The sequence below is a fragment of the Glycine max genome, chromosome 7, assembly GCF_000004515.6.
Source record: "Glycine max cultivar Williams 82 chromosome 7, Glycine_max_v4.0, whole genome shotgun sequence".
NCBI lineage: Eukaryota > Viridiplantae > Streptophyta > Magnoliopsida > Fabales > Fabaceae > Glycine > Glycine max.
The window spans coordinates 17,067,996-17,094,463 of NC_038243.2; the positions used below are offsets into that span (position 1 = coordinate 17,067,996).

The 26,468-nt window shown below is 33.1% G+C and overlaps 3 protein-coding genes and 1 long non-coding RNA gene across 8 annotated transcripts; 3 read left to right on the plus strand and 1 right to left on the minus strand.

Annotated features, from left to right (window-relative positions):
• The first annotated feature begins 306 nt into the window (after positions 1 to 306).
• LOC100817582 (E3 ubiquitin-protein ligase HAKAI homolog) lies at positions 307 to 4,456 on the plus strand. Its single transcript, XM_003529089.4, has 3 exons — positions 307 to 685; positions 2,212 to 2,270; positions 3,319 to 4,456. The coding sequence occupies exons 1-3, from the start codon at positions 431 to 433 to the stop codon at positions 4,322 to 4,324; spliced, it is 1,320 nt and encodes a 439-aa protein (XP_003529137.1). The 5' UTR covers positions 307 to 430; the 3' UTR covers positions 4,325 to 4,456.
• A 2,138-nt stretch (positions 4,457 to 6,594) lies between these two features.
• Positions 6,595 to 9,372, plus strand: LOC102662996 (uncharacterized). The gene is made up of 3 exons (XR_415167.4): positions 6,595 to 6,885; positions 7,274 to 7,628; positions 7,777 to 9,372. It is a non-coding gene; the product is annotated as an uncharacterized lncRNA (long non-coding RNA).
• Positions 9,373 to 10,021: 649 nt separating this feature from the next.
• On the minus strand, positions 10,022 to 11,077 carry LOC100797871 (steroid 5-alpha-reductase DET2). Its single transcript, XM_003530204.5, has one exon. It carries the CDS (start codon positions 10,946 to 10,948, stop codon positions 10,157 to 10,159), a length of 792 nt encoding a protein of 263 aa, XP_003530252.1. The 5' UTR covers positions 10,949 to 11,077; the 3' UTR covers positions 10,022 to 10,156.
• A 1,476-nt stretch (positions 11,078 to 12,553) lies between these two features.
• On the plus strand, positions 12,554 to 25,190 carry LOC100818110 (mRNA-capping enzyme). 5 transcript variants are annotated; one of them, XM_006583556.4, is made up of 18 exons: positions 12,554 to 12,928; positions 13,487 to 13,704; positions 15,136 to 15,274; positions 15,753 to 15,904; positions 16,177 to 16,260; positions 16,366 to 16,428; positions 17,563 to 17,694; positions 17,786 to 18,001; positions 19,106 to 19,225; positions 19,698 to 19,747; positions 21,508 to 21,670; positions 21,772 to 21,909; positions 22,618 to 22,728; positions 22,814 to 22,912; positions 23,331 to 23,420; positions 23,524 to 23,605; positions 24,445 to 24,572; positions 24,663 to 25,190. In XM_006583556.4, the coding sequence occupies exons 2-18, from the start codon at positions 13,576 to 13,578 to the stop codon at positions 24,804 to 24,806; spliced, it is 2,040 nt and encodes a 679-aa protein (XP_006583619.1). In that variant the 5' UTR covers positions 12,554 to 12,928; positions 13,487 to 13,575; the 3' UTR covers positions 24,807 to 25,190. The 5 variants fall into 5 exon arrangements, with proteins under 5 accessions (XP_006583619.1, XP_006583620.1, XP_006583621.1 ...); XM_006583557.4 differs by having other exon boundaries at positions 17,786 to 17,995; XM_006583558.4 differs by having other exon boundaries at positions 15,136 to 15,259.
• The last annotated feature ends 1,278 nt before the right edge of the window (positions 25,191 to 26,468 follow it).

Below are 26,468 nucleotides of genomic sequence, written 5' to 3' on the forward strand. Positions count from 1 at the left end.
TAACCCGTTTATTTCAACATATATTATTGAAAAATTTAACATGAATAAATATATTTTTCAGCATATTAACATATATTATTCGGCATATATTTATATAGTTTATAAATCTGATTTTTTCAGCATATTGAATTTATTTTTGGATTCGTATACTTATTAAAGTTTAATATTTACACACTAAGAAGATTAAAACTATCAAAAATGATTTTACAGTGTATCTAATAAACAATTTTTTTCCCGTGCATAATAATTTTTCTCTATTTTATTTATGATAAATAGACTATAAATCTGTTTTTTTTTTTTTGTGATTATTATTGATATTGATTTGTTAGAAGAGGTGGGGGCATATATTGTGAAAACCCTATATCCAATTGGGAGCAGTGATTTGAAAGATTTAGAGAGTTGGGGGAAGAAGAAGAAGTGTGATTGAAACATGCTTCAGATTCGGCTTAGTAAGGCTCCTGCATCAGAAGGTTCGGCAGGGTTGAAGCTGTCGCCGGTTGAGACTGTTACAGTTGCGTGCCCCGATCATCTTGTCCTTGCTGATCTTCCAGTTGCAAAGGGCATTGGCGCCGCCACTGTTGCCTCCCTTGTTAAGACTTTGGGCCGTAGATCTCGCCGCCAGCTTGGCGAGCGAGTCCATTTCTGTGTTCGCTGTGATTTCCCGATCGCTGTTTATGGACGCCTGGTAACTACTTATGCGTGGTAGCATGTTTTTCAGTTGAGATTTCTGCTTGTTAGGTGCCTTTGATCATGATAGGATCTAACTTGTTTGGTTCCGATTTAGCTTTTTCGTTTTGGATTTGTTTCAAAAGTGCTTTTTTTTTATAATATATATATATATATTATTTTTGGTGTAGTCTCAGCCTGTGTCTTCTTTTAAAAATATAATGCAAGAAAGAGCAAAGGAAATTATTCAAGAGAGTTTGCTAGCTGAAATGCTGAATGGTTATTAAGTGGAAACTTTTCGTATACATATAATTCTTTGACCAGATCTTTCATGTGAATATAAGTTGTGTTATATTGCTATGATTATGAATGGGCTTCTTTTTTTTGCTATATAGGTTTATCATCCACCTCTTAGTATATTCCCATAATGTGATGTAATTTTGGTTTTATTCTTTAGCATTTCTTCATGGCACTCTGGTTATTAATTGATGCCATTGCATTTTTTTTTTATCTGGAATCGCTTGCAAATAACAAAAAATATCTTATAAATGCATCCAAAGACATTTTTTCCTATCTAATATGTTTGCATTTTAGGGTTCTAGATGTAAAACATGCTTTCAGAGACAGACCTGTTTAGTTACATGGCCGACATGCTTAAATTTGCATAGTGTTTGTCTTTTTCTCACCAAAATTGTGCTAAAACAACAGTCTTATCCTACTAGGGGAGGTTGATTACATGAATCATGAGATTATTCACCATGCTATTGAGGTATTATGCACCATGAGATCCCTTTTAATAATGCCCTCCAATGTCCTTGGTCTCCCTCTATCCCTTTCATAGAGATAAAAACCATACAATTTGCTCTCTTCACCAATGTCTCCAGTAGTTTTCTTTGCACATGTACAAAGTACATTAACTAATTTTCTGTCATATTTGCCTTGATAGTTGTCCTACATACCAATATCTTCTCATTTACAATCATTCCAAATTTGGTCCTTTCTTTTGTTGCAATTCATTAATCTTAACATTATCATTTTTGCTACTCTTACTTTTTTCTCGTCACTTCAAAGGCTAACCTTCACTACCATAAAATATAGCTAGTCATTTAGCATTATGATACTATACTTTGAACTTGGTAGGTACTTTGTGGTCACAAATAACTTTCAATGTCTTTCTCCATTGCATGTTTTAACTACCCAACTTGTATGCTTTGTGTGACATGTTCATTAATTTCTCCATAATTTTGTAATGTTGATCCAAATACTTAGAAAGGTATGGTCTTCCTCTTCAACTCAGTTTCAGAAATGGGATGTTTGCCCATCGGATATGAATTCTCTGTTACTGTCCGATGCTTTAGGCATCACTCATTCTAAATAGTAGTTGTCTTTCCTTTGTTACCACATAAAACAAATATTTAGAAAGCTATGAGATTTTTTCTAATTTTTACCTCCCAAGTCATTTTAACCACTGAAAATGTGCTAGAACCAGTTAAATATATCTTGAGGTTTGCTTACAATAAATTTAACAGATTTATGGTTTTGCAGAGCCCTTGTGAGCATGCCTTTTGTCTGGATTGTGCTAGAAGTGATTCAATGTGCTACCTGTAAGGATAGTTCTTATCTTCACACTGTAAATCAAAGAACACCAGTGGCTTTTGGATCATAATGTTTGCTTAGTACTAACTGTATGTTTTAACATTTAACTAATTGTTTGGGTTCATATAGGACTTCACTTTGGATCCTAATATTTGCTTAGTACTTACTTTAGGAGTGGTTTCATCCTAACTAAATGTCTTTCACATATTAACTAAGTTGAAGTTGACCTGCATATGCCTTTCAATTTTCAAGCATGAGGTGCATTGTAAAGTTATATTTCTAAAGGTTGCATTAAACCTATTCTTTTTATTTGATTTTCATGAATTTGATATTACTTTTAAGTTCTATGGGAATCTGATTTTAGAATTAAGAATTCATTGTTTAAATATTTTGTAAGCACCTCTTGCTCACACATCATTTGCACCTAATATGGGGTTGGTAGGCGGGCATATTTTGATTTGTACATTTATGTGGGGGCAGCTGCACATAATTCAAACTCGGCCAGCTTAAATAGGTTTGAATGATGTGCATGCAAGCAGTTTGTAGCAATACTTTTGCAATAGCAGAGATGCTAGAAATATTTAAATAAGCATGGAAGAGATGTCTAAGTGTCTTTATTTATTCATTTTTACTGTTTGCCTTGTATTTTGGTAACTTGAGGAGTGAGATATGTCCACTGCTAGATAAAACCACTGCTAGATAAAACCATTCATGGTAGTACCAACTCTATGGCCAATTGGTTTAGTGTTCGGTTCTTACTGCTCCCATTATTTGAATTAAAAATTGAATTTTAACACTAGTCAAGGTGGGCTTGTGTATAGTTTACACTTCAAGTTCAAAGACTTGTGTGTGAGGAGGCATGTTGGGTATAAAACTGTTCGTGTGCTTTTTTTACCCAATGGCTTAAGCTTTCGTGATGGTTGGTTCATAAGACTTTATTATTGACCCATGGGAATTTGTTTGTCAATTAATAGCTTCCCGTGTCAAGTATAAAAGTTCTCTTTTTTTTATAGTATCTAATGTTAATGTAAAAAAAATGGTTTCCTTGGAACACAGGTGTGATGATCGAATCCAGAAGATTCAAACAATAAAAATGATGGAAGGAATCCTCATTTGTGCAGCTCCTCACTGTCTCAAGTCTTTCTTGAAGAAAGCTGATTTTGAATCTCATATCCAAGACAGCCACGCCAGCCTTCTTCGACCCAATGCAGATAAAGAAGATGGAAATGAGTCGGAGGCACAGAGTGTTAGGCAATCGACAGCCTCAGATTCCACTGCTCGAGGTCCCCAAAGACCAGTTTTTTCTCCTGGTTCAAATTCCCAGCAACATGATCTGGAAGAGAAATCTCGTAGACAGACACCTAGAGAGCAACCACCTTCAAGGCAAACCATGCAGCCAAAGCCACCATATTATAGTCAACAACAACACCCTTCCGATACCATGTCTGGCTCTGTTGGAGGTGGACAACAGGGCTTTCATCAACAAAGTTTTGACATACAGCATCCCCCACAAGAATCTTCCCAGTTTGCTGACAGACAACAAGCAGTTGGTCCAGAGACCCCATTTCCTGAGTATCCAACAATGCACCCAGCACAACCTTCCAATGTTCCCTCACTGGTTACTTCAAACCCAATGCTGAACCCTCCCATGCCATTTGGTTATCCCCCATACCCAAACGAACGAGCTCAGCCATTTTATGGTGCTCCATATGATATGCCTAGGCAGGACTCGGGTTCTGATATAGGTGGGGACCAAAGTTCATTACTGGGTTTCCCACAAGGTGTCCCAAGTGGCCCAAATTTTCCAGGAAATTATCTCCAGCCCTGGAATTCAGGAATGGGTGGTGTGCCTTTTGAACAAGCGCAGGGTGGTATGGTCGTGGATCCAAGGGAGGGCAAAGGTATATTGGCACCACAGCCCATGCCCCTCCCACCGCCACCTCCACCTCCATCCCACATGTCACATGGGAAACAGAACTACTATTCTGGGGAGGTTGGGCATGATGGTCAGGGTTATGGGTGGCAGCATGATAACCGTGATAACTTTGGTAACCAAGTCTAGTAGTGAGGTTTCCAACAGATACTTTCTTGGATTAGGTTTAGTTACTTCCGAGGATGTTTTTACTAGCATATTTGTCCTCATGCATCATTCAAATCTCTAAACAGCTATTAAACTATTTTACTTTTGGTCCAATTTCTATTTGTATATTTCAATCGATTTTTGAGTTTTTCCATTATCATTTTCCTTAGGTAATGGAAAGTTTTATGTCTTGTTTGGTAGTAGAATAACAATATAAGATAACAAGAATCGGAATGAAATGTCTTTCCAAGACAATATTCGGTACATTAATTATTTTTTCAATAAATTACTATTAAAATTTAAAACAATATTTTATTAGTTAAATTAGTTTTTAAGAAAGTTTTAAATTAAAGGTTTCAAACTTTGGAATTGGATGTTTATAGTTTTTAAATTATTAGTAAAATATTTGCAATTCATTAAGAACTAAGAAGTTTCAGTTCAAATGAGACTGAATTAGCAGACCACCAAACATAGCGACGTATTTTGACTTTCATTAACTTTTTCTTCCCCATCAGTTCAAGTTTTTCTCTTAGCTTCCGATTTAAGAAAACATTACACAATATAAACACTCAACCATATTGATAATACATATCTTTTTATACTTTTAAATATTTTCTTTTAGTTCATATTTTTTTTAATTTTTAATTAAATTAATTATGTAGAGATTATAACTTTAAATGTTTTTCCTTCTTTTTAGTTCTTATAAATATTTTTTTCCTGAACATTTCCCTAAATTTATGTTATATTTTCTTAAATTTAAAAGCATTGTTGCAATATATGAATATTTGCTGAGTATAATAGAGAACACGATCTATGTTGCTAATAAATTCAATTTATTACGATATCTTGTGGGTATAAGTTGCCTTTTATGAAGTTGTTACTTTGATAATTAAAAAAGTAAGTAAAAGAAGGCACTGGAACAGCAGGCACGTGTACGGAGAAGATGAGCACAACTATACAAACACACATTAACCGTTCTAATCTATCCAGTAGTGATGCTGGTCAGAGACATTCTTATATCCGAATATAAATTATTTAATATTTTAGAAGGGTATTTAAATTTTTAAAAGACACATAATTTATAAAAATTAAAATATTTGAAAATTTAATTTAACTAATAAAATTTTATTTTGCTATAATAGTGTAGATGTTTTTAAGACATTATGATAGTGTAAAAAATTAAATTTATCCCAAATTTAAAATTTATTAAACCAAAAAAAATTAAATTTAAATTTTCATTAAAATATTATGATAGTGTAAAAATTTGATAAACTTTTGAGTGTCTTAGTTTTTGGTTAAAATTGATTTTAGCGCATATAATTTTATCTCAATACATTTTAATCCTATCCAATATTTACTCTATTGAATAATATTAGTGTTACTTTTAGATAATAATAGATGATGATAGTGGTGATTGTGATTGTGATGATGATAATGGTGACAACAAAGCAGTGATGACAATAATGACCACAATGAAAATAATTATGATAATAATACCACTAATGGTGATGACAATAAAGGGAGATGACAACTATCATATTATATTATTTTTTAACTCAACTATCTCTTAATAAAATAATATATTATAAGTTAGCCAATAAGATAAGTAAATCTTTTTCCTTAGTGCATCATGATTAAAACAAGATATAATAAGTATTTTATCTTATTAATATCATAGTTACTTAATGGATGTAACTCAATTAACAACATATGTTAAGTTTATGGGAATGACTTAGTTTGCTTCTTGCAAAATATATCCTTAGGAATGGAGAATAAACTTTAAGTCTAATTAAGCTTGAGACTGAGAATTAATTCCAGAAAAATTTGTGGTAATACATGGAATTCCAATTGATGAGCCAAAAACTTAATTATAATAATTATAAAAAAAATATCATATCATGACCACCAAATATGCCTTAAGTTCTATAAAGAGAGATGAAATTCAACAAGTAAGACCAAAACTATTGTTTTTAGGATGTAATAACAAATCAAAGTTAACATAAAATTGAAGAATCTAAAACATAATTCCATTAAAAAAAGAATACAATTGCCCAACAATATACTATTTATTATCTAATAAGGTTGCTTATTTATATAGTAATTACTTTAAAAATTAAATTTAGAATCATTTTTAATTCAATTACAACATAAAATTTTTCAATCACATCGCATAAAATAAATAAACCCTCAAATTTAATAATAAATAGGTCGACTTAAAATTTCCATAGCTTTATGTGTATAGTGTAACATGTTGTGTTGTGTGACTTGCACTAAGTATTGCCTCCATCACTTTGGTGGTGTTTGGCTCTTTCCTTTGAACAACAAAACTCCAATCTCTTTCCTTTGCCTTCCACTCCCCTGCAACAAACAACAACTTTTTCCTTTTCCTCTTCTCTTCTCTTTCATTGACGATCTCTACGAAGCTATTTCACTCAAACATACCCATTATATCGCACATTCTCTTTCTCTCACCATTAGATCTGATTAGATTGCACTTAGTCCTCTCTTTCTCTCCCTCTGTCTGGATCTTCAACTTCTCCCTGGTAATTTTCCTTCAAAACTCCCCTCCCCCTTTTGCTCCTAGAGAATGGAGTTTAGTCTCCTTAATTTCAGGAGCTTGTTTAATGAGTTCTGAATGAATTGTTTATGGTTTCTTTTGATTGTGGGAATTTGAAACTCTTGCTCAATGTTGCTTGAATTTTGTGAAACTGGGGATTAGTTAAGTAACTTAAATGGGTTCATGACAAGATTTGTTTTTTAGCTTCTTTCTTTCTTTCTTTCTTTTGAATCGAGATAAAGTTGTTGTCTTCTCTCACTCTTTTTTCGAATTCCCTTTCTGGGTCTTGTTGATTTTGTCTCTTTATTTCCTTATTGAGTGTTGGTTTTTGTGATCTTATTCTGGGTTTCTTGTGTTTTTGGTTCTGTTTTTAGATTTTTCTGATTTGGGGGACTGAGTTTGAAGGGGAAACATGGCTGCTTCTTCGGCATCTCTTGCTGGTGCTTCTGCTTCGGATTTTCTGAGGAGTTCAACCAGCAGTTTCAATGGTGTTCCTTTGAGAACCTTGGGGAAGGGAAAGTTGGTTTTGAAGAGGAGGATTTTACAGTTGCTGCTAAGCTGAGGAAGGTGAAGAAGCATGAATATCTTTGGCCTGCTAACCCTGATCCCAATGTGAAAGGTGAGGTGCTGAGCCACCTTTCCCAGTTCAAGCCACTCAAGGAGAAGCCAAAGCCTGTCACTTTGGATTTTGAAAAGCCTCTTGTTGATCTGCAAAAGAAGATCATTGATGTAACTTCTAACTTACTCTCTCAGTGTGTTGTGTTGGTGTGTGCTTTGTTTGCTTGAGTGAGAATGAATATGTTGTAATTGTCTGATTCATGGAGGTTGTGCTGAATGCTAATGGGCTAATAGGAATGGTATTTATGGATGGAAACAGGTGCGGAAGATGGCGAACGAAACTGGACAGGACTTCAGTGATCAGATTCTCTTATTGGAAACTAAGTACCAGCAGGTTTGGCTGCTATAACAAATAAGTTTTGTTCTTAAGAAAACTGGATTACTTGAATGAGCAAACTGATGATGATAAGAGTTCTCATGAGAAAATTGCCATCATGCTTCTCTCTGATTGTCACTTGCAAGATTGAATATATAGCATATTTTTAGCCCACACTGAGTTAGCTGTGTCAAATTAGTTAAGCCTGATTGTCATTCATGTCGGCAATTCTTTTGCGACAAACATCCTGTGACTTGGTAGCTTATAGTATATCTTTGTCTCTGAAATGCAAATTCAACTGTTTCCACAAATTGTATAATATTGTAATAATTATTTTAATTTTAAATTTTATATTAAAGGTATTATATATTTATCTATATCAAATAATTAATATTAGTTTAATGACATTGAAGCTGTTGTTTAGAATTAAGAGGATGTATTTTTAAAAAAAAGAAAATTAGAGAGTAAAAGAAATAATATTTAAGTCACTTTTCCGTTTTAATCTAGTCAAATTTTATGCAAAAGATAAATTGATAATTGTGTGAAAAGCTTTTATATCAAAGGATTAAAGTTTAATTTGTGTGCCCAGTGCAATTGAATTCCTCTGTGAAATCGTTTTTCCCGCCACACTTAAAGCCTTATAAAGGTATGCTGTACTGAGAGTGTGACTGACAACATTGGATAGTGTGAGACATAGAGACTATGAGTGATGATATTGGTCAGTGTGTTGTGCACAACAGGAAAAATTAAAAAAGCAACACAAACTTTGACCAATTAGTAAAAATACGCTCAAATGGTCTGTCTGAATGATTTTTCTGTTGTTACTTTTTAAGTTTTCCTTGTCTATTTAAAATAATATCCTATAACAGTTATATTAATATTTAATTATAAATTTATTTCATAAAAATTATAAAAACAGTATCAGCAGAAGCCAAGTTCTTATAAACTTTAATGGTCTCTCTGTGTGTGAGAGAGATGGTTGACTTGACTACTTGAAAAAGTCTTTCTGTTCTGTTCTGTTCTGCTGGTTTGACCTTTATTCATTACATGATTTAGTCCAGAGGCATGTGCAGCAATCTTGTCGAAGACCGCTAAAGCTTCTCCAAAGGCATATACGATGCCAGTACTTTGACTCTTCCAATTCATAATATTTTTATGCTTAACTAATTTCTTTTTTAAATTGAATATTACAGCCACTGAATTGTGCAAATTACAACTTGCAGATGGTGTTACAAATATTGTCAAAAATTGTACAGACTACACTACAGATTCCATTAGTAAAGGCATCATGCTGGTTAATCAAATCTGTCAGATTTGCATATAGCACAAAGAAAACAACACACTATGATAGTGACCTTCTCTTCATACTTAAAATCAATGAAATACCAATCCATAAATTATGTCATTCGTCCTATATTGATAAAAATCTCAAACATTAATTTATCTTTGTCAGAAACGAATTAATAGTACTTTATTGTCTAATATACTATCTTCCACAATCTTACACGTATGTTAAAGATACACAAAAGCTGAGAATTTTGAAGAAGGGCATAACTTAGACCTAAAATATGTATTTATGTTGGTATCCAATTAAAATCGTTATTTCATCTAAATAATCGTTGTCAATTATATCAATAAGAAAATTAAGGTTTTAAATTTCTGTCATAATGACAGTTTTATCACATTTCTAGATATGGTGAAAAATTTCAATCAATTGGACACCCTAAAAATCTTATGTTACAGCTAAAACCTCAGTGTAGGAACATATTTTAGTAGTCTGTTTGGATATCCTAAAAATCATGGTGACTTCTTTAAAATCACGTTAAAGAAAATGGGATTTTTTCAGAGTAGGAACGGGTTGTTTCGTATTCACAGTAAAACTTTAATTTAATTTCCCCTCCTCTCCTCACTGCCACCTCAAACGCACTATGAAAGATTGATGAAATCATTTGTCAATTTTGATTGAAAAACAACTTCAAGAGTTTTTTTAATCCATTTTTTGTCCTTTGAAGTAGCAGTGTTATGAAGTAGCTAGTCAGCTATAAGCAACACAGAACAATATAGAAAGAAAAAATAAATTGAACAGAAGGACCTAAATCAGACAATTTTAACAATCAAAGGAATTAGAACATTTTAAAAATTGGAAACCGCATTTTAAATAATTTAGAAACCAAATTGATAATTAAGAAGAAGAAAAAAATCCTTGACCTCACATTAAGCAAGTTGAGCTGCATTGCATCATTCATCACCACATTCAATTATTCATCATTTTACCCACATTCCCAATTCCAAATCCAATAAAAGAAAATCATTAAAAAAAAACTCAATACAAGTAAGGAATAACAGCCTTTCTCTCCTTTGGATAATCCTCCCCAAACTTCTCCAAATACCACCTACGGTTGGCCCGGGCCCTTGGACCCAAATTCGCAAAAGTGTAAACAAAAAAGCCCAGCCCGGCCCATGACCAAGTCATCACGGCCCAGCCGAGCCACTCGACAATCTCCCCAAAGTAATTCGGACACGCCACGAGCTCGAACAACCCACCGCGCGGCACCACGTAGCCCTTTCCCTCGCTCTTGAGCCGCAACAAAACCCTATCAGCCCATACATTAATCCCCATCCCCAATAAAAACACCAAAAGCCCACACAAAAACCGGAACCAGAAAAAGCCCGAGTCATCATAGTGATTGTTGTAGTGAGAGACCGTTCGGGCCTGGAGGTAGGAATTGAGAACGTTGAAGGCGAATGCCATTAGGGCTACGCTGAGGGGGAAGCCCGGTGTGGTTTTCTTTGAAGGAGTGAGGAGGAGGTGGAGAGGGTAGAGGATGGTGCGGTTGAAGTAGTGGATTAGGAAGGGGGTGATGAGGGCCTGGGCTTTGGGGTTGTGGGAGTGGAGGCCCAGTGGGAAGAGCAGGAGGGTGAGCCAGAGGGTTGGGCTTTCCATGAGGAGCCAGGCTAAGGGGGGAGGGAGGTTGGGCCCCCAGCCGGGCCTGTGGTGCTTGCCGTAGGGGGCCTGGAGGAAGGTGAGGGAGAGGAAGGTGGGGGGTGCGATTAGGAAGAGGGTAAGGAGGGAGCTGTGGAAGAGAGATGAGTCGGAGTAGTGTTCTGGGATCATTGTTGTTGTTAGGTTGGGAATAATGAGAGTGAAGAGTGATCGATTTGGACTTTGGAGTGACCAAAACGAGAGAGAGGAAAAGTGGAAGTGGTAATGGACGAAAATATGTGAGGTTTGCTCACAACCAGGTCTCACCAGCATATATTAATTTATAATGATGGAAGTGAGAGAAAAATAACCTAAAGGGCTTCATTATTAATTTGATTTCTTAACTTTTAAAAGGTTTAATTTCATAGTTAAAGTCTTAAAAATAAAATTTGTTCTCTAAATTTTTAAAAGGTTTAACTTGGTTCTCAAATTCTTAAAAATAAATTAATTTGATTTTTAAATTTTTTAAAATTTAAAGACAAAATTAAATCATTTAAAATAATTTGATAATCAAATTGATTTATTTTAAAAAAGTTTTAGGATTAAATTAAATTTTTTAAAAAAATTTGGGGACCAAATACGAGTTACTTGTTTTATGATATCTTTGTTTAATTTTTTTTTCATTGAAGCAGATTTATTTGAGTGTCATGTTGGATTATTTAAGATTAAGATTTGTTGTTGCTATAAGCAGTAATTACTTGTTATTTTTTTAAAAAAAAATCTTGTTATTTTAAGGCTAGTCATTTAAGGTTGCTTAAAATTATAACATTAGAATAAAATGTGCATGGCTTGTTTAATTATAATGTGACATTAAGGACAATTAACAAGAAAAAATAAACTCAAAAATGGGTTCCCTAAATTGCATTTATTAGATATAAAAATTTAGGGGACAAAAAATGTTGACAAAAAAGAAATAATAGGAGATTAAAAGTTGATAAAAAAATTAGGAAACTAAAAATTTAATTAACCTAACAAAAATATATGTATTAGAGTTATATTTAAAGTGATTAGGTATTAATATTAATATTATACATAATAATATAATAGTATGCCGTCTGAAAGAACATAGGTATAATTAGTGACAGATAAAAAAATTCCTTTAGTTGGGATTTTTACTAAAATATTTTCAGACAAGAAAAATATTACAAGTTTCTATAAAATTCATAATGTCATAATAAAAAATTATTTTTTATAAATTATATTTTTTTAGGTATTTTTAAAATGTTTTATGACTTTTTATTGTAATATATAATAAAATATTATAAAGATAAAGTGATAAAATTAATATCAACTTGATTCTCTTATAAATTTGTACATTCATTTTAAAAATTGTTTTGCATAATAATTTTTTATGGAAAAAACTATTAAATATATTCATGTAGAAAAAAAATTCTGGTGGGACAATTACCTGTAAAGTCTAGAACATGGATCCGCCTCTGTGGATAATATGGTAAATTACAGTAATATATTAATATGCTAATTTCTTTTATGCTGAATTAGAGATTACAATATATCTTAAGCCATTAGATTAAATGATTAATGTAGCTTATGGTAAATAATGATAACTGAACTAAAAAAAAGTTATATAAAATTTTGTTATTAAATAAATTGTTGGCTTGTAACATCCAAATCTTATATCATCATGTGAATCGAGTTGTATTAATTAACGTACTATAATAACTTTTTTTATACTACTATATAATATGAAATTTGCTTTCTAACTGACAAATTTCGAATTGCTTTTTAGTTTATATTTCTTCGTCCACTGTTGGCTTCGTCTGTCACTCTCTTTCTCCCAGCGGCAACAAACAAAACAAAGCTAACTCCTTACTTCTTTCACTAATCCAATGAACGAACAAACACCTCTCTCTCTAGGGTTTGGAGTTTCGACACCATGACGAGGGAGAAGCGTTTTGCGCCATAATTCTTGTAGGGTTTTTTGCTCTTCCTTCATGCCAATTCCATTCACTGCGTAACAGAGCGAGTTCCGTTCACTCATTGTGATCGAACCAGATTCGGTTTTCACCCTCGCACGAAGTAGGGATTGTTGTTTCGTGCGCGGAATTTGGTTCTGCGAAGGAAATTCGTTGTTTATTTCGTTTGCTTGCTGAGGTGCGTTGCGTTTGCTACTCTTCCACGCTCTTGTTTAATTTTGCGAGTTCTTGTGCTTCGGTTGAGAATGTTGAGTTGAATTTCGCCAGCTTTGAGTTGAAACTGTGCTGCTTCTCAGAGTAGGGAGGATATGACAGAGTGAGAATGAGTGTGTGTGTGTGTGAGAGAGAGAGAGAGAGAGAAGCAGAGTATTTATTTATTTATTTTTTTAAAGATTGGGTTTTGGTTAACTGAGTTGGAGTATTTTTTTTTTCGCGCTGTGTTAAGAGAATTAGATAATTATGATGTTTGACAAGGTTTTTGAAAATAGTCCGCAACCGTGATTTTGGCTGCAACTTGAAGGATTTTGGAGTTACTGTGGCCAAAATTGTGGTTGTGTTTGCCGCATTTGTCTGCAATTTCTTTTAACATCGAGTATCATGATGAAACTGTGACCACAATTTAAAACCGTGATGTTTGAACAGTAAGCTAGTAGAAATTGCCTTTCATTTGTTTGTAAGAAATCTTGTTGAGGCATGCTGGCTTAATACTAGGGTTGCTGTTTTAATGGTGGTACAGGTAGGAGGATTATAGGCACTACCGTATGTAGATAGTTACGTGTTATTTGAATTGTACTCTGGTGGGCGAATGTTGCTTGGAGCTGCATAATGATAGTTGCTGTGGATTTGAATGCCTCACCTGTGCCAGAGGACGATGAAGATGATTTTGGCCGCCAGGTTGAAGAGTACCGTACACCAGAAGAGCGTGTGGAATCTGCAGTTGATATTGCTCACCAGGTATCCTCTCCTTTATTTTTATGCATCTTCTTTGACTTTATTATGTCATCGTGGTCTAAGTTGGCTTTGATTCATGGTGTCGTTGACTGCTGTGATGATAGTTTCTCATTTATTGCTATAGTTCATATAACGTTACTTCCATATAGGATTTTTATTGGGTTTCGTTGAGACTTGAGACCTTTAATTTCAATTTGACATGTCATTTTAATGTTAAATTGACTTGATTATAGTATTCGGTTATATGAATTATGAAGAATTATATTTTTTATGCAAAGCTGGATACTAAATTTTAATATTGGGGATGCTGGATAGAAATTGTAAAATTGGATGCTACCCATCCCTTGTCATGAAACAAGAATACAAAGATCAATTTATATAATTTATAATTTTTGTAAAGAGCTGTTGGAAACTTGGAAGGAATGAAATCATATATCTTGAAATCATAATAGTCAATAGTGTGCCATAGCGGGATAATGGAGTGGAGCAGCCATGGAATTCAAATAGTGGAGTGGTTTTTTCAATAGCAGCCAAAATAGCCACTTATCGCATGATATAGCAACACTACCATGACAGAGGCTTCAAAAACCCATTTTTACCCCTGGAACATAATTTTTTTTGGTAAAATATTCTACGAAAGCTACTTCTGTTTTGACTCCTATTACATTTCTTCACACTTTCAAGGACTATTTTTTATGCTATATTCCACTGTTGTTAAATAGCTTCTGTAGGAGTACTAGTTGCAGAATTGCTCATATCCATGATTGCAACTCCATCCACTTTTGTGGTCGCCATGCATGTTTTGGTTTTCTGCCATTTTCCATGAACTGCAATTGTTAGGTTCTTTTTCTATTAATTTTACCATCATCCTTCATTTTATGACTTGATTACTTTGACCTTATTGCTCCTAGGCTGATGGTGACTGTGTGTAAATTGTGACCTATTATTTTTCATGAATTTCCTTAATTTTTGTTTTTCGGGTATTTATGTGTAGGATAAGTTATTTAGTTTGTATTATAATATTTAAAATAGCGGTCATTCTGCTTCCTGCTAGTGTTTTCAAAGTTAGCTGCTATGAGTTGCTATCTGAGATTGATAACTATGCCCACAATGAAAATCAACTAAGCTGATTCTATAGACGCATTAGTAGATGTTTATAGTTATTAGATTCTTATGATTTGATATGATTCCAACTACCTATTGATAGAAAACATTAAAATAAAGAGAAAAATTTACAATCCTGGAATTGGGTCTTTGGTACCTTAATTTGTAATCAGAACTGGTTGGAGTCTTTGACAAGATTTATTTTTAGCCTTACAATCATATCTATGCCACATTTTCCTCAGATTTTATGGGTTCCAGAAGTAATCAAATGTAGTTTACGTTTTAAAGTCTCGCCTTTAACACAATTACTGAGTTCCTGCTTCTTTTTAGGAATGTGAAGAAAGAAAAAGAAAGTTGAAAAGAGAACATTCAGATGACAAACCTGTGCAAGTATCACAATCACCTGGACATGATCAGTTATTTCATACTAAGATTCTTAAATCATATGATAGAAGTAAGCTTCCTCCCGGTAAGGATTTTTTTCTGTGGTCAACTCGCACTTTTGCCAGTTGTAATTAATAATGGCATTTCATTCATATTTTATTTTAACAATATTTTCAAATAATGCTATTGTTTGCTGAATTGGGAAATTCAGATAGCTCTTAGTACTATTCCATTTCTATACTTATGTTGGACTATTCTGTAGGATATTTTATTGCATGTCACATGTTTTTTTTGCTTAATTTAGTCTAAAATTTGTTTCAGGGTAAATAAAATTTAGCATGCTATTTTGTTAAAGTTACAAGCAGCCTGTGTTCTTATGGTACTGAGTGGAGGTTCTGTGATACAACAAAATGGCTAATGCATTATATTAGAGCATGTTCTATTTATGAAATGCTGTTGGATTGCTATTTTTTCTTCAATCATTTGATATATTCACAATATACTTTGGGATAGATTAAGATGGCTGTAAAGGAAAGTATTATCATTTTATTATTTACTTGCAGGTTGGTTGGATTGCCCTTCATTTGGCCAGGAAATTTATTGCATGATACCATCCAAGGTTCCACTTGGTGAATCATTCAATGATGACATCATTCCTGGTAAAAGATACTCATTTAAACAAGTGATACATCAACAGAGAGTTTTAGGGAGAAAGGTAACTAGACTTTATTCAAAAGTTTAATGTTTCATAATACTTTAATAGTTTAATCTGTTTCCTCTTCCTTTTTATTTAATTTTAAGTGCAAGAGTGATCTAAATGAAAGGGATTTCTAGATTCTTAGAAAACAAGATAAAAGAGAATTATACAATCTAGTTTTTTTTTTAATTACTATCTTTGCTAATCCTCTTCAGCAGCATAGTATATATTGTATCATTGTTTGTTTTTCCTTTTTGTACAGTTTATTACTCTATTGTGTTGCCTTGCAGCTTGATCTGGTAATTGATTTGACGAATACTTCTCGATACTATTCAGTAGCAGATTTAAAGAAAGAGGGTATCAAGTATGTTAAGGTTTGTAGTGCACCTTTGCTCACCAACTAATTCTTCTAATTATGTCTTTAAAACTGTCACTCCTCTTTCTTGTCCTTACATTTGAAGATCATTGTTGTGATTTAGATTCAATGCAAGGGCCGTGATTCTGTACCTGATAATTTATCTGTTAATCATTTTGTCTATGAGGTTTGTTTCTTTCTTAATCATATTGTTGTAATCTTCCTGAGTTATTTTTAAGAATGTGGCATCTATTTCTTTTTCTCGGGTAGGCTAGCTTGTTACTCTTTACATGATTAAGCACTTACATTACCTCATAAACATGCTGCAGAAGTGAATATTTCTGATACCTTCGAAACTATGTGATGTATTGATTTCATATTTTCTTTTACAACTTTTTTAACATTTTCTGTAGAATATTATATGCTTGCAAATTTCATTGTTATACCATCTGCTCTTTTTTCCCCTTCTAAATATTGTTTGTTTTTATTATCTAATTGATAATTATTTGATTTTATATCTTAATTTTATACTCCCTCTGGTCCTTTTTATAAGACCCAATTAACTAATTTAGCAAGATTAAGAAAATTAGTTAGTTTAGTTAGTATTATTATTGTTATACCATCTGCACCTTTTTTATTCCTTCTAAAATATCATTCTTTTTTATTATCTGATTCTAATAAATAATTAAGAAAATTAGTTAGTTTTGTTAGTAGTATTAATTTTGTCTTAAATTATATATTTTTTTTCCAAAATTATCCCTAATATTAATGAGGCATACTTTTATTCTTCTTTTTATATAAATATTATTATTAGTTTTAATTCCTTTAATATCTTTCACCACTAATATATTTATTACTTTAATTTTTATTGGCTATGCATGTGAATAGTCATAGTAAGGTTCCCAAAATGCTCTTTATACAAGACAAAGCTAAACTTCCAAAGAACCCAAGGCATTAATGTATTTCATTTACTATTTATTGAACTCAAGAAAATGAATCATAATTAAGGGTAGTTTGTGAAAAAATAATTAATGCATATGACATTATGGATTGGGTCATATAAAAAGAACCAAGCATCACTTCTAATTTGGGCCTTATGATAAGGACTGGAGGGAGAATATCTTATTAAAGGTTAACATCATTTTATATTTTTATCCTCACATGTGATGTGATTTTTGGCTGCTTATCTGATATGTATTTTGAAATTAAAAAAAAAAAAAAAAATCACGAATGCTTTGTCCTTTTTGGAGAGGAGAAATAGATGTTTTATATTAGAGCTACATCATTTTATTCACAAGTTTTTAACTATTTTCAACTCCAGGTTATGCAATTTCTATTACGTCAAAAACACTCGAGGAAGCATATACTTGTTCATTGTACACATGGTCATAATCGTACAGGATACATGATCATCCATTATCTGATGCGCTCAATGTCAATGTCTGTTACTCAGGTCAGTGTTGGAGTTACCATATGATTTAATATCTCTGTTAAAGATGTGATTTAAGTCAAGTATTTATACTTTTGATTTGATTATTCTGCAGGCAATAAAAATATTTTCTGATGCACGCCCTCCGGGAATCTATAAACCTGAGTACATTGATGCATTGTATGCATTTTATCATGAAAAAAAGCCTGAAATGATAGTTTGTCCTCCTACCCCTGAGTGGAAGAGAACTCCTGAACTTGTTGATCTAAATGGTGAAGCAATGCCAGATGATGATGATGATGGAGTACCAGGCTCTCCTTTGCATGTATGGGTAATATTGAAAGTGAATTCTAATATTTTGGCATTTATTGATATCTCATACTATATGAATAGGTTGTTGAACTTCTGTTGTGTTTTCATGTTAGTCTTGTTTCCTATTTCTTACTAATTCTCCTAATAAGGAAAGGATTCTTCTTGAGAAGCTAATTTAGAAATGCGAAACTCCTTTGAGATCTAGTCCTTTTCCTCGTTAAGTGGTTAGCAATTCTCTAGTTTTGATTCAAATTGGGTGGAGCTTGGGATTTATCCTGGGGGCAACCAAAGAAAGGAAAAAAGTTGTTTCAGGGACCAACTTGAAGGTTTTCTTTTGAAAAAAAAATGTAAAAGTATAACTTTCAAAAGGTTTTTTTTTTGTGTGGGGGGTATTCACTGCACTACAGTGGTCTGATGTTGTAGAGTGGTTAAGTTCCTTTGAAATATGTTATCTGATGTGTTGGATGCCTATTGGTTGTCCCCTTCACTTTGAGCAGATTCTGTTGGTTTGTTTTGAAGATTTTGGAAGAATCAAGGGCTAACATTTGGTGGCAGTGCTTGTTTGCGTTGTTCTTTGATGTACTTGATTTGACTAGAACGAAATTGAGCTTCTACCCTAGTTTGTATTTGCAGCATCTCATTGTAGATGGTTTCTTCCCGTTCCATTGCAGAGAGATTGGACTACCTTGTTACATTCTTGACTTCTATACTGTTCTCCATGTCCTCTTCTTTGTTTTGGGGATTATCTTAACCTCCTCTTATTTGTACTTCCTTCTTTTTCTGTCTAGTAAATTCCTTTTAGATAAAAATGGGCGGTGGAAAAATTATGTGATTTTCGAATAAGTCATTCACCCCTGTTTTTCCACCATTTTATCTTTTCCTTGTCCATTTTCACTCCTATCAAATGCACTATAATCATTGAAGTTTCATACGTCATAGAAGGCAATGCTACATATTTTCTTGATGTCTGTCAATAAGACTTCTAACGTGAAGCTTTTTTTTTTTTTCATTTGGTCTGTCGGTGATACCATCAATTCTTGAACCAAGTGTTTAACTAGTTTTTCTACATTAGATGATTTTTTCTGAAGCTAATTAAATATTGATATCTTTCCTATTTTCCTAGGAGAATCATGTGACTGACACTATAATGAGAAATGATGATGTTTTGGGAGATGAGATACCTAATGATCAGCAAGATGCATTTCGTCAGTTCTGCTTTCGAACACTCAAACTAGGTGTTGGGGTAAGATCATGACACGGGTTGTAAGATCATGCTAAAATGCAAAATTACACTTAAACATGCATGCATACATATTTATGTGTGTCTGTATATAAACTTGAATTTGTGCATAAGATTGTGTCAAGTACAACTCCTAATATAAAAGATAACAAACTAAAACAGCAAGTGAATATGGACCAAGTCACACAACAGCTTGAAGCCATTTTTCAGACAGCAAATCAATCAACCCTTTGTTCTGTAAATTTTCTCTTTTTCTCTAGGTTTAACATTATAAAGTTTTCCTTGTTCATGAAATAAATCAGATACATATATTCTTGTTGAATTCTGTGTTCTATCATGCTTCATATTATATTTATCTTAGTTGCTGATGACATGATTTTGCTTCTATTTTCACTTTTTATGGTTTGGCTTTGCCTGCTTAATGTACCTCTGATGTTTGTTATAGATTGCCGTCTTACTATTTCTTATGGTGCAGGCCAGAGGGCACATGCAATTTCCAGGGTCACACCCAGTTTCTTTAAACAGGTCCAACTTATCTGTGCCAATAATGCACTATACTGTGATATGTTATGATAACCAAGCAGTAAACCTCTGGCTGCTAGTTCTTTAGCCACTATACTTTCATATAGCATGCTTTTATGCTAACCAAACATATGATTATGTTGGTGGTTAGCATTGGGTTCTTATATGCATTTCTGTCCTTTTCATTTAATGTATGATAATGAGTAATGCTTCCTGTTCCCTCATGAGGTCCAATTAAACACACAGTCAGTTCATTTAGGCTTCACAGTCAGATTTAGTCCCTATTGGTTGGATTCTATTCATCTCTTTCAGTTTGGTGAGCCTGTGCCATTCTCTCTTGACTGTTTTATCCTTCCTAGTCAAACAGAACAACTCACCTATTATGTGAATTTGGAGCTAATTGTTGTTACTGATACCACAGAGGGAAGAAGTGATCCTCAACGTTGGTGGTGGGGTTACTCAAATGCCAAATGATGCCCCAACATGCATGTGGAAGGGGAGAAGTTCATATGGTTCTTTCAACTACTATAAATAGAAGCCTAGAGGGTAGGAGGGATAGATCACTTGAGAGATCAAGAGACAGACTAAGATCCCTTTTAGGTTAAGATTGAATCTGTAGTAGAGTGAATACTTGTGACTTGCCACTGGGGATACTATTAAAATCAATTTTATATCCCTAGATTTACCCAGAACTGAATTTTCATAAGTGAGGTATTATATATATATATATGTGTATGTATGTATATATTGTTTAAAGTTTATTAACATGGAGAGGAAAAACAAATTAAAGTAAAGGATGATAAGAAATCCTCCTAAAGAAAAAAATGTAACAGATAACCAATGAAACAGAGAAACTCAATGGTACAAAGATTCACTATCCCTCTAACATATTTTGTTAATGAAACCCAATTAAAAATTAAAAGGTCATGCACTTAATGCCAAAAAGATATCAAATGCCTAATCTTATCCCAAGTCAAATGTTGTGCCTGTGCCAAAGAAACATCCTTATAAATACAAGTTACCCTCCAAACAAATTTAACAAATTGTAGCATAGATTATCATTGTTACAATAATTTAGCCTATACTTCTACCAAAACCATGAAAACTAATATTAGAATTGGTCCAGTGACCTGGGACATGCCCAATATTCAACAAAAATACCAAATAAGGCTAAGTAAGCTAACCTTTAATTTGTGACCCCTAACTAGTCTTACATTCCACATCCTAATTGCAAAAGGTAAGTGAGTGGTTAACTATATACCTCCAGCCAGTCCATATTCTTCCAGAAAATTTAAAATCTATATCCTTATATGACCTACAGTGACCAGATCCGTCAAGGAGAAATAAGATCTTAATGCTCTGTACTTTAAATATGTTGTCATTTTAGAATATACTATTTGCTACTTTAATGTTTTATACTTGTCTTTTTTTGGGGTTGGGAGGATGCCATCATTTATATTTTTATAGCTATATATGTAAGTCTTTAAATGAATCAAGTTATGATTAGGAGGGAATATGGAGAGTTCATACAGATGTGGGCATAGCAACAAGTTATTTGTCAGAATTATGCCAATTAGTGACTTTTTTTGCATAGTGTATTGAATATAAATGCTTCCAAACTTTCATTTATTTATACACGTTGTAGTTTTGTGATTATAGTGATTATATTTATTGATTGCAGGAGTTATTTTCAGGACAGTTTCTTATTGATTTGTTGTTTTTCTGTATTTGTTAAATGTTAAATTTAATTGCTTGGTATGCAGGGAGAATTTACAACTGTTACGACAACGTTATTATTATGCAACATGGAAAGCTGATGGAACAAGATATATGATGCTAATAACTATGGACGGATGTTACTTGATTGATAGAAGCTTCAATTTTCGAAGGGTTCAAATGAGGTTTCCTTGCAGGATTACAAAGGATGTATGTATGCTAATCTATAGTGAAAGTTTCTGAGAGTGTTTGTTAAGCTGTTTTAATTTTATGGTGCACAAACTGATATGTATATATCCTTGGCTTCCAAGGGCATGGCTGAGAAGACACACCACTTCACATTGCTTGATGGGGAGATGATTATTGATACATTGCCAGATTCCAAAAAGCAGGAAAGGAGATACCTCATATATGATCTGATGGCAATCAATGGAGTATCAGTAATAGAGGTTTGGTTTATTTGTAGTTGTACGACATAATGCTGGATGCTTTTACTTTGGTTTTGACTACATTGTTTCATTCTTTTTGGACTTTGGGAACAGGAAATCACTTGTGCTTGCCTTTAGCTGTTATTTATTTGCATGGTTGAAAAATACTCAAACTATAATGCAACCCAACTTTTTGCAGACATTATTTCATAGTGGAGCAAGATAACAGTTGACTTATTTTATCTTCAATTTGCAACATCTTTTTAAAAACTATAAAAAAACAAAGAATAAACCAAAACTCTACTCAAAACAAAACTGGTTTTGATTTTTAAAAATTTCAAAACTAAAAACAAGAAAACACCCCAAGCGGGGCCTAAGATTTTTCTTTTTTTGGTTCAAAGGGAGGAGTTGAAGTCCACTACTAGGGGGTTTACAATAACTCACATATGCTTCTCAACCAACTGAACTAGTCCCCCTTGGCACACTTTAAGATTTATATATTAATATATTATATATAGATGGTGAATATTTCTGTCACATTTTCTGAATAGATGAAATGTGCTTAAATTGATTCAACATTGGATTATCTAATTAACCATTACTTAAAATGTTTTGATATCTTTTCTAAATTATTGTTTTCCTCTATAATCTGTTTTCTTTCATGCTTTTGTCAATTCTTTGATACAAAGTGTAGCTAGCGATGTATGATTTAGTCCAAACTTGGTGCAGCGACCATTTTATGAACGGTGGAAGATGCTAGAGAAAGTTATTGAACCCAGGAATCAGGAACGGTTCCAGAGTAGAAATCCTTACTATAGATATGACATGGAGCCATTCCGGGTATGCATCTCTACCCTTAAAACTGAGTATATATTAAGCTTCACTTTCCGCTGCTAGCTTGTCTATTAATGTTTAAAATTATCAGGTGAGGAGAAAAGATTTTTGGCTGCTCTCTACTGTCACAAAGCTTTTAAGCGAATTCATTCCGAAACTCTCACATGATGCAGATGGTCTCATATTTCAGGTGGGTTTAATTTCTTCATTATATTAAACATGAGGTTGAGCTCTTCTGATATGCTGAATAACTTATTTCTGGCTCAACGTCATGCCAGCAACTCACCTATTTTCAGTCATGTGGTTTGTAGCCTTTTAAGATTTTTCCTTTTCCCATTAATTCTCTCTCATACCAGGGTCAACATACTACCGCAACTAATTCAATATAAAAATGAATATCCTTTTGGTTTCTGTAGTGATCTTAAAATGATGTCCGGTAAAAGAGTGGCTCATAGAGGACCACTGTTACCTAGACTAGCTCATAGTTCAGATACATTGGTCCATTCATCTTATTTCAAGTCCTCCTTACTACAGCAACTGAGTTTTTCTTCTTTTTCTCTTTTTTATTGAAGTGAATCGAGGTTGTTACTGACAATATGTATAACCAGGGATGGGATGATCCTTACATACCTCGCACTCACGAAGGCCTCTTGAAGTGGAAATATGCTGAGCTGAATTCAGTTGATTTTCTCTTTGAGGTGGTATTATCAACTTATTACATATCTTGTTGGTTAATGTCTCTTGCTCCAAACTACTAGTTTGCTGCAGATGCTCCCAACTAATTTCTAGTTGTGTTTACAGATTGATAACGATTGTCAGCTACTTCTTCTGTATGAACGTGGAAAAAGGAAGCTCTTGGAAGGCTATAGGGTTGCATTTGAAGGTCAGTGAGACAGACACTTATATTATACCTGTCCAACTCATTCAATTCTGATGTAATAATATCTACAAAATATTTAGTGTATGAGAGAATATGTTAGAATATCTTAAAAGATCTTCAAAATATAGTGTAAACAGTTCTTTATTCCCTCATGTTTCCTTTTATTTCCTTATTGACTAGCAATACTATACTAGTACTTTACCTAAATTTTTATATAAATAGAATCATTTGTTCAGTATTTTGTAATGCATTATAATACAGCATACCAATATTGTTAAGACAGCTGCTTGATATCTTTTGCACAGCTTTGTGAAGCTGATTTTTGTTGTATGTACCTAATGCACAGGTGTCCTTGATTGTTGACTTTCCATTCCTATATGCTTTTGTTCAGACACTTCTTTATATAAATATTCAGATATGCAGATTTCTGAGTGCACAGAACACTTGAGCAATATTTCTCAGAAACTCCTAATCTCAAGTAATAGAATATTATTTGAATTCTTTATTATCTTTTTCCTTTCTTTCCTCACCTAAACAACAATGAGATTTCAGGCGTCATTGTAGAATAGGAAATTCTATTAAAATCAAGTAATGGCTTTATTTGCTTCTCAGGGCGGTACATATTCATTTGCCAATTTGTTGTCTAGATTGGTTGGTGATTTTCTTATCACTATAACCAAATTCTAGCATCCACCAGAAAAAGTGTATATTTGAAGCAGTGCCTCAGTTTTGCAGGATAATGCTTTGTTGTCTGCTTTTATGTCTGCATCTTGTTTGGAAATTCTTCGTCAGTTAGTTGCATTGATTGCAAATGCTTAATGGAATTTTAAAATCTGCTGAAGGTTTGGATCCCTTGCATTATTCCGGAAAGATCATTGAGTGTTCTTGGGATTCTGACAGACAGGAATGGATATTCAAGCGAATCAGAACAGATAAATCAACACCAAATGACTTTAATACTTATAGAAAGGTTCTATTCTATGCCAACTTCTTTACATTTTAATTTCCCTCTTGTCTATCAATCTGTACTTGATTGGACCATTCGATTGATCTATTACAGGTGATGCGAAGTATAAGAGACAATATCACAGAGGATGTCCTGTTGAATGAAATAAATGAGATAATTTGCCTTCCCTTGTATGCAGACAGGATAAGAATTGATAGCAAAGCCCATATCCACACCAATATGGCACGGCGAAGGTAATCAATCAGAAATTCTGTGCCTGTAATTTTTTGATTGGTGGGAGAATTGCATGTGGAAAGTGTTACATCAGGTGTAAACAAGATCAAATGTATCTAGTATCTACTGACGTCCGCCTGTGGCCATCATCCAAAGGTTCTTCACATTATGTAATTAGTTAGTCTTACAACTCCTTAGTTGATGCTGCAGTTGGTAAAGCTCAAATTCATGCATGTAGAGTTAGGCTTAGGATCTCAGTGTAAATCATCTTATACATTTTCTTTCAAGTAATAACTTGTTCAAAGGGTAGCTGTTTGTTAGGGTTAAGCTCCATTTCATTGGTTAGAATTTTCCCTGTATGTGAATATAAAAACATGGGAAATACTAACGAGCTTTCCATTTTCCCCAGTGCGGATGTTATTCTGCATTTTGCCTTCTCTGTAAATTATGTTAGGCTGTGCTGAAACCCACTGCAGCTTATTCTTCTCTAGCAACTTATTGTAGTTGTAGTATTCTGGAAGGGTGTAGGGGGAGGCAGTTGGGTTTTGAAAATGTTTGTCAGGAGTGAAGATTTGAATGGGATTAAGAAAAGGGGAAGTGGAAAAGGGATCAAATGCTCATTTCAATTCTTTTCTAAATAATTATGACATTACTGAAAAAAAATTCTGATTTTCGTGGGCTAACGTTAACATCAAAAGTGGAGCATGAAATTCTAGTGTGAAACAAGTACATATTTGGCTGCCTTTATTTTTTTTTTTTATATTAAAAAACTTCATTTTTTATAAAATTAATAAAAATGAGTTATTATTTCTTTAAAATAAGTTGAACTAAACATGCACAAATTTCATTTGTAGCAAGGGAAATAAATTGCAAATTTCTTAAAAACTAAAATGGTATATCGTCTAAAAAACGATGTATTTAAGTAACCAGAAAGTGGGCGCTTTGTTAATTTTGGTTTTTTTTTTTTGTTTTTTATCCATGGACTTTGTTAATCTATACATGCATTTGAATCCCGTTCTCCCTCTCCCTTATTTATATTTTGCATCTCTCATTAGGGCATTGCTTTGTACATCTAGCACAACAATTATTGGTACAATGGTAAAATTTTATTTTTGTCAGTTTCATAAAGTTGATAAGAATTGGTAAATTCATAAGTCCAATACGGATTCATTAATCCATAAGTCTTATATATTAATTATTAGATCAAAATTGTTACAATTTATTATTTAAATTTATATGTGTATTAAATATATATTAGAAATTTTATTGTTATATATAACGATATTAATTATTTCATAATATAATTTATCTATTAACTCAGTTAATTAGAATGTCCGACTAAAAATGCGAAAGTCACAATTCCTGCATAGATCATTAATTTTAAATTAATTTGTAAAACATATTTTTGAAAAAATTTACACCAATCCGTATGAGACCCAAACGATGATAAGTCGTATTGGGTTTATAGATTTGCCAATTTATATCAGTTTTACGAAAAGATAAAATTAAAATTTCACTATTTTTGTTGAATGCACAAACAATTGTGCTAGGTGCACAAAACAATGCCCCTTTCTTGCATTCTAAAATATAAATTTGTATTTTAGAATGAATTTTTCATAATATAATGGAAGGTGTTGAAATTAATATACTAAAGAAAAGAAATAAATGTCATCTACATTATTTATA

Bases quoted from the DNA above. Each gene is read 5' to 3' on its own strand.
- LOC100817582 (XM_003529089.4), top strand. From the start codon at position 431: ATGCTTCAGATTCGGCTTAGTAAGGCTCCTGCATCAGAAGGTTCGGCA. The intron at 686-2,211 runs GTAACTACTTAT...ATGGTTTTGCAG, and splicing joins TCGCTGTTTATGGACGCCTG to AGCCCTTGTGAGCATGCCTT. The intron at 2,271-3,318 runs GTAAGGATAGTT...CTTGGAACACAG, and splicing joins AGTGATTCAATGTGCTACCT to GTGTGATGATCGAATCCAGA.
- LOC100797871 (XM_003530204.5), bottom strand. From the start codon at position 10,948: ATGATCCCAGAACACTACTCCGACTCATCTCTCTTCCACAGCTCCCTC.
- LOC100818110 (XM_006583556.4), top strand. From the start codon at position 13,576: ATGATAGTTGCTGTGGATTTGAATGCCTCACCTGTGCCAGAGGACGAT. The intron at 13,705-15,135 runs GTATCCTCTCCT...GCTTCTTTTTAG, and splicing joins CAGTTGATATTGCTCACCAG to GAATGTGAAGAAAGAAAAAG. The intron at 23,606-24,444 runs GTCAGTGAGACA...AATCTGCTGAAG, and splicing joins CTATAGGGTTGCATTTGAAG to GTTTGGATCCCTTGCATTAT.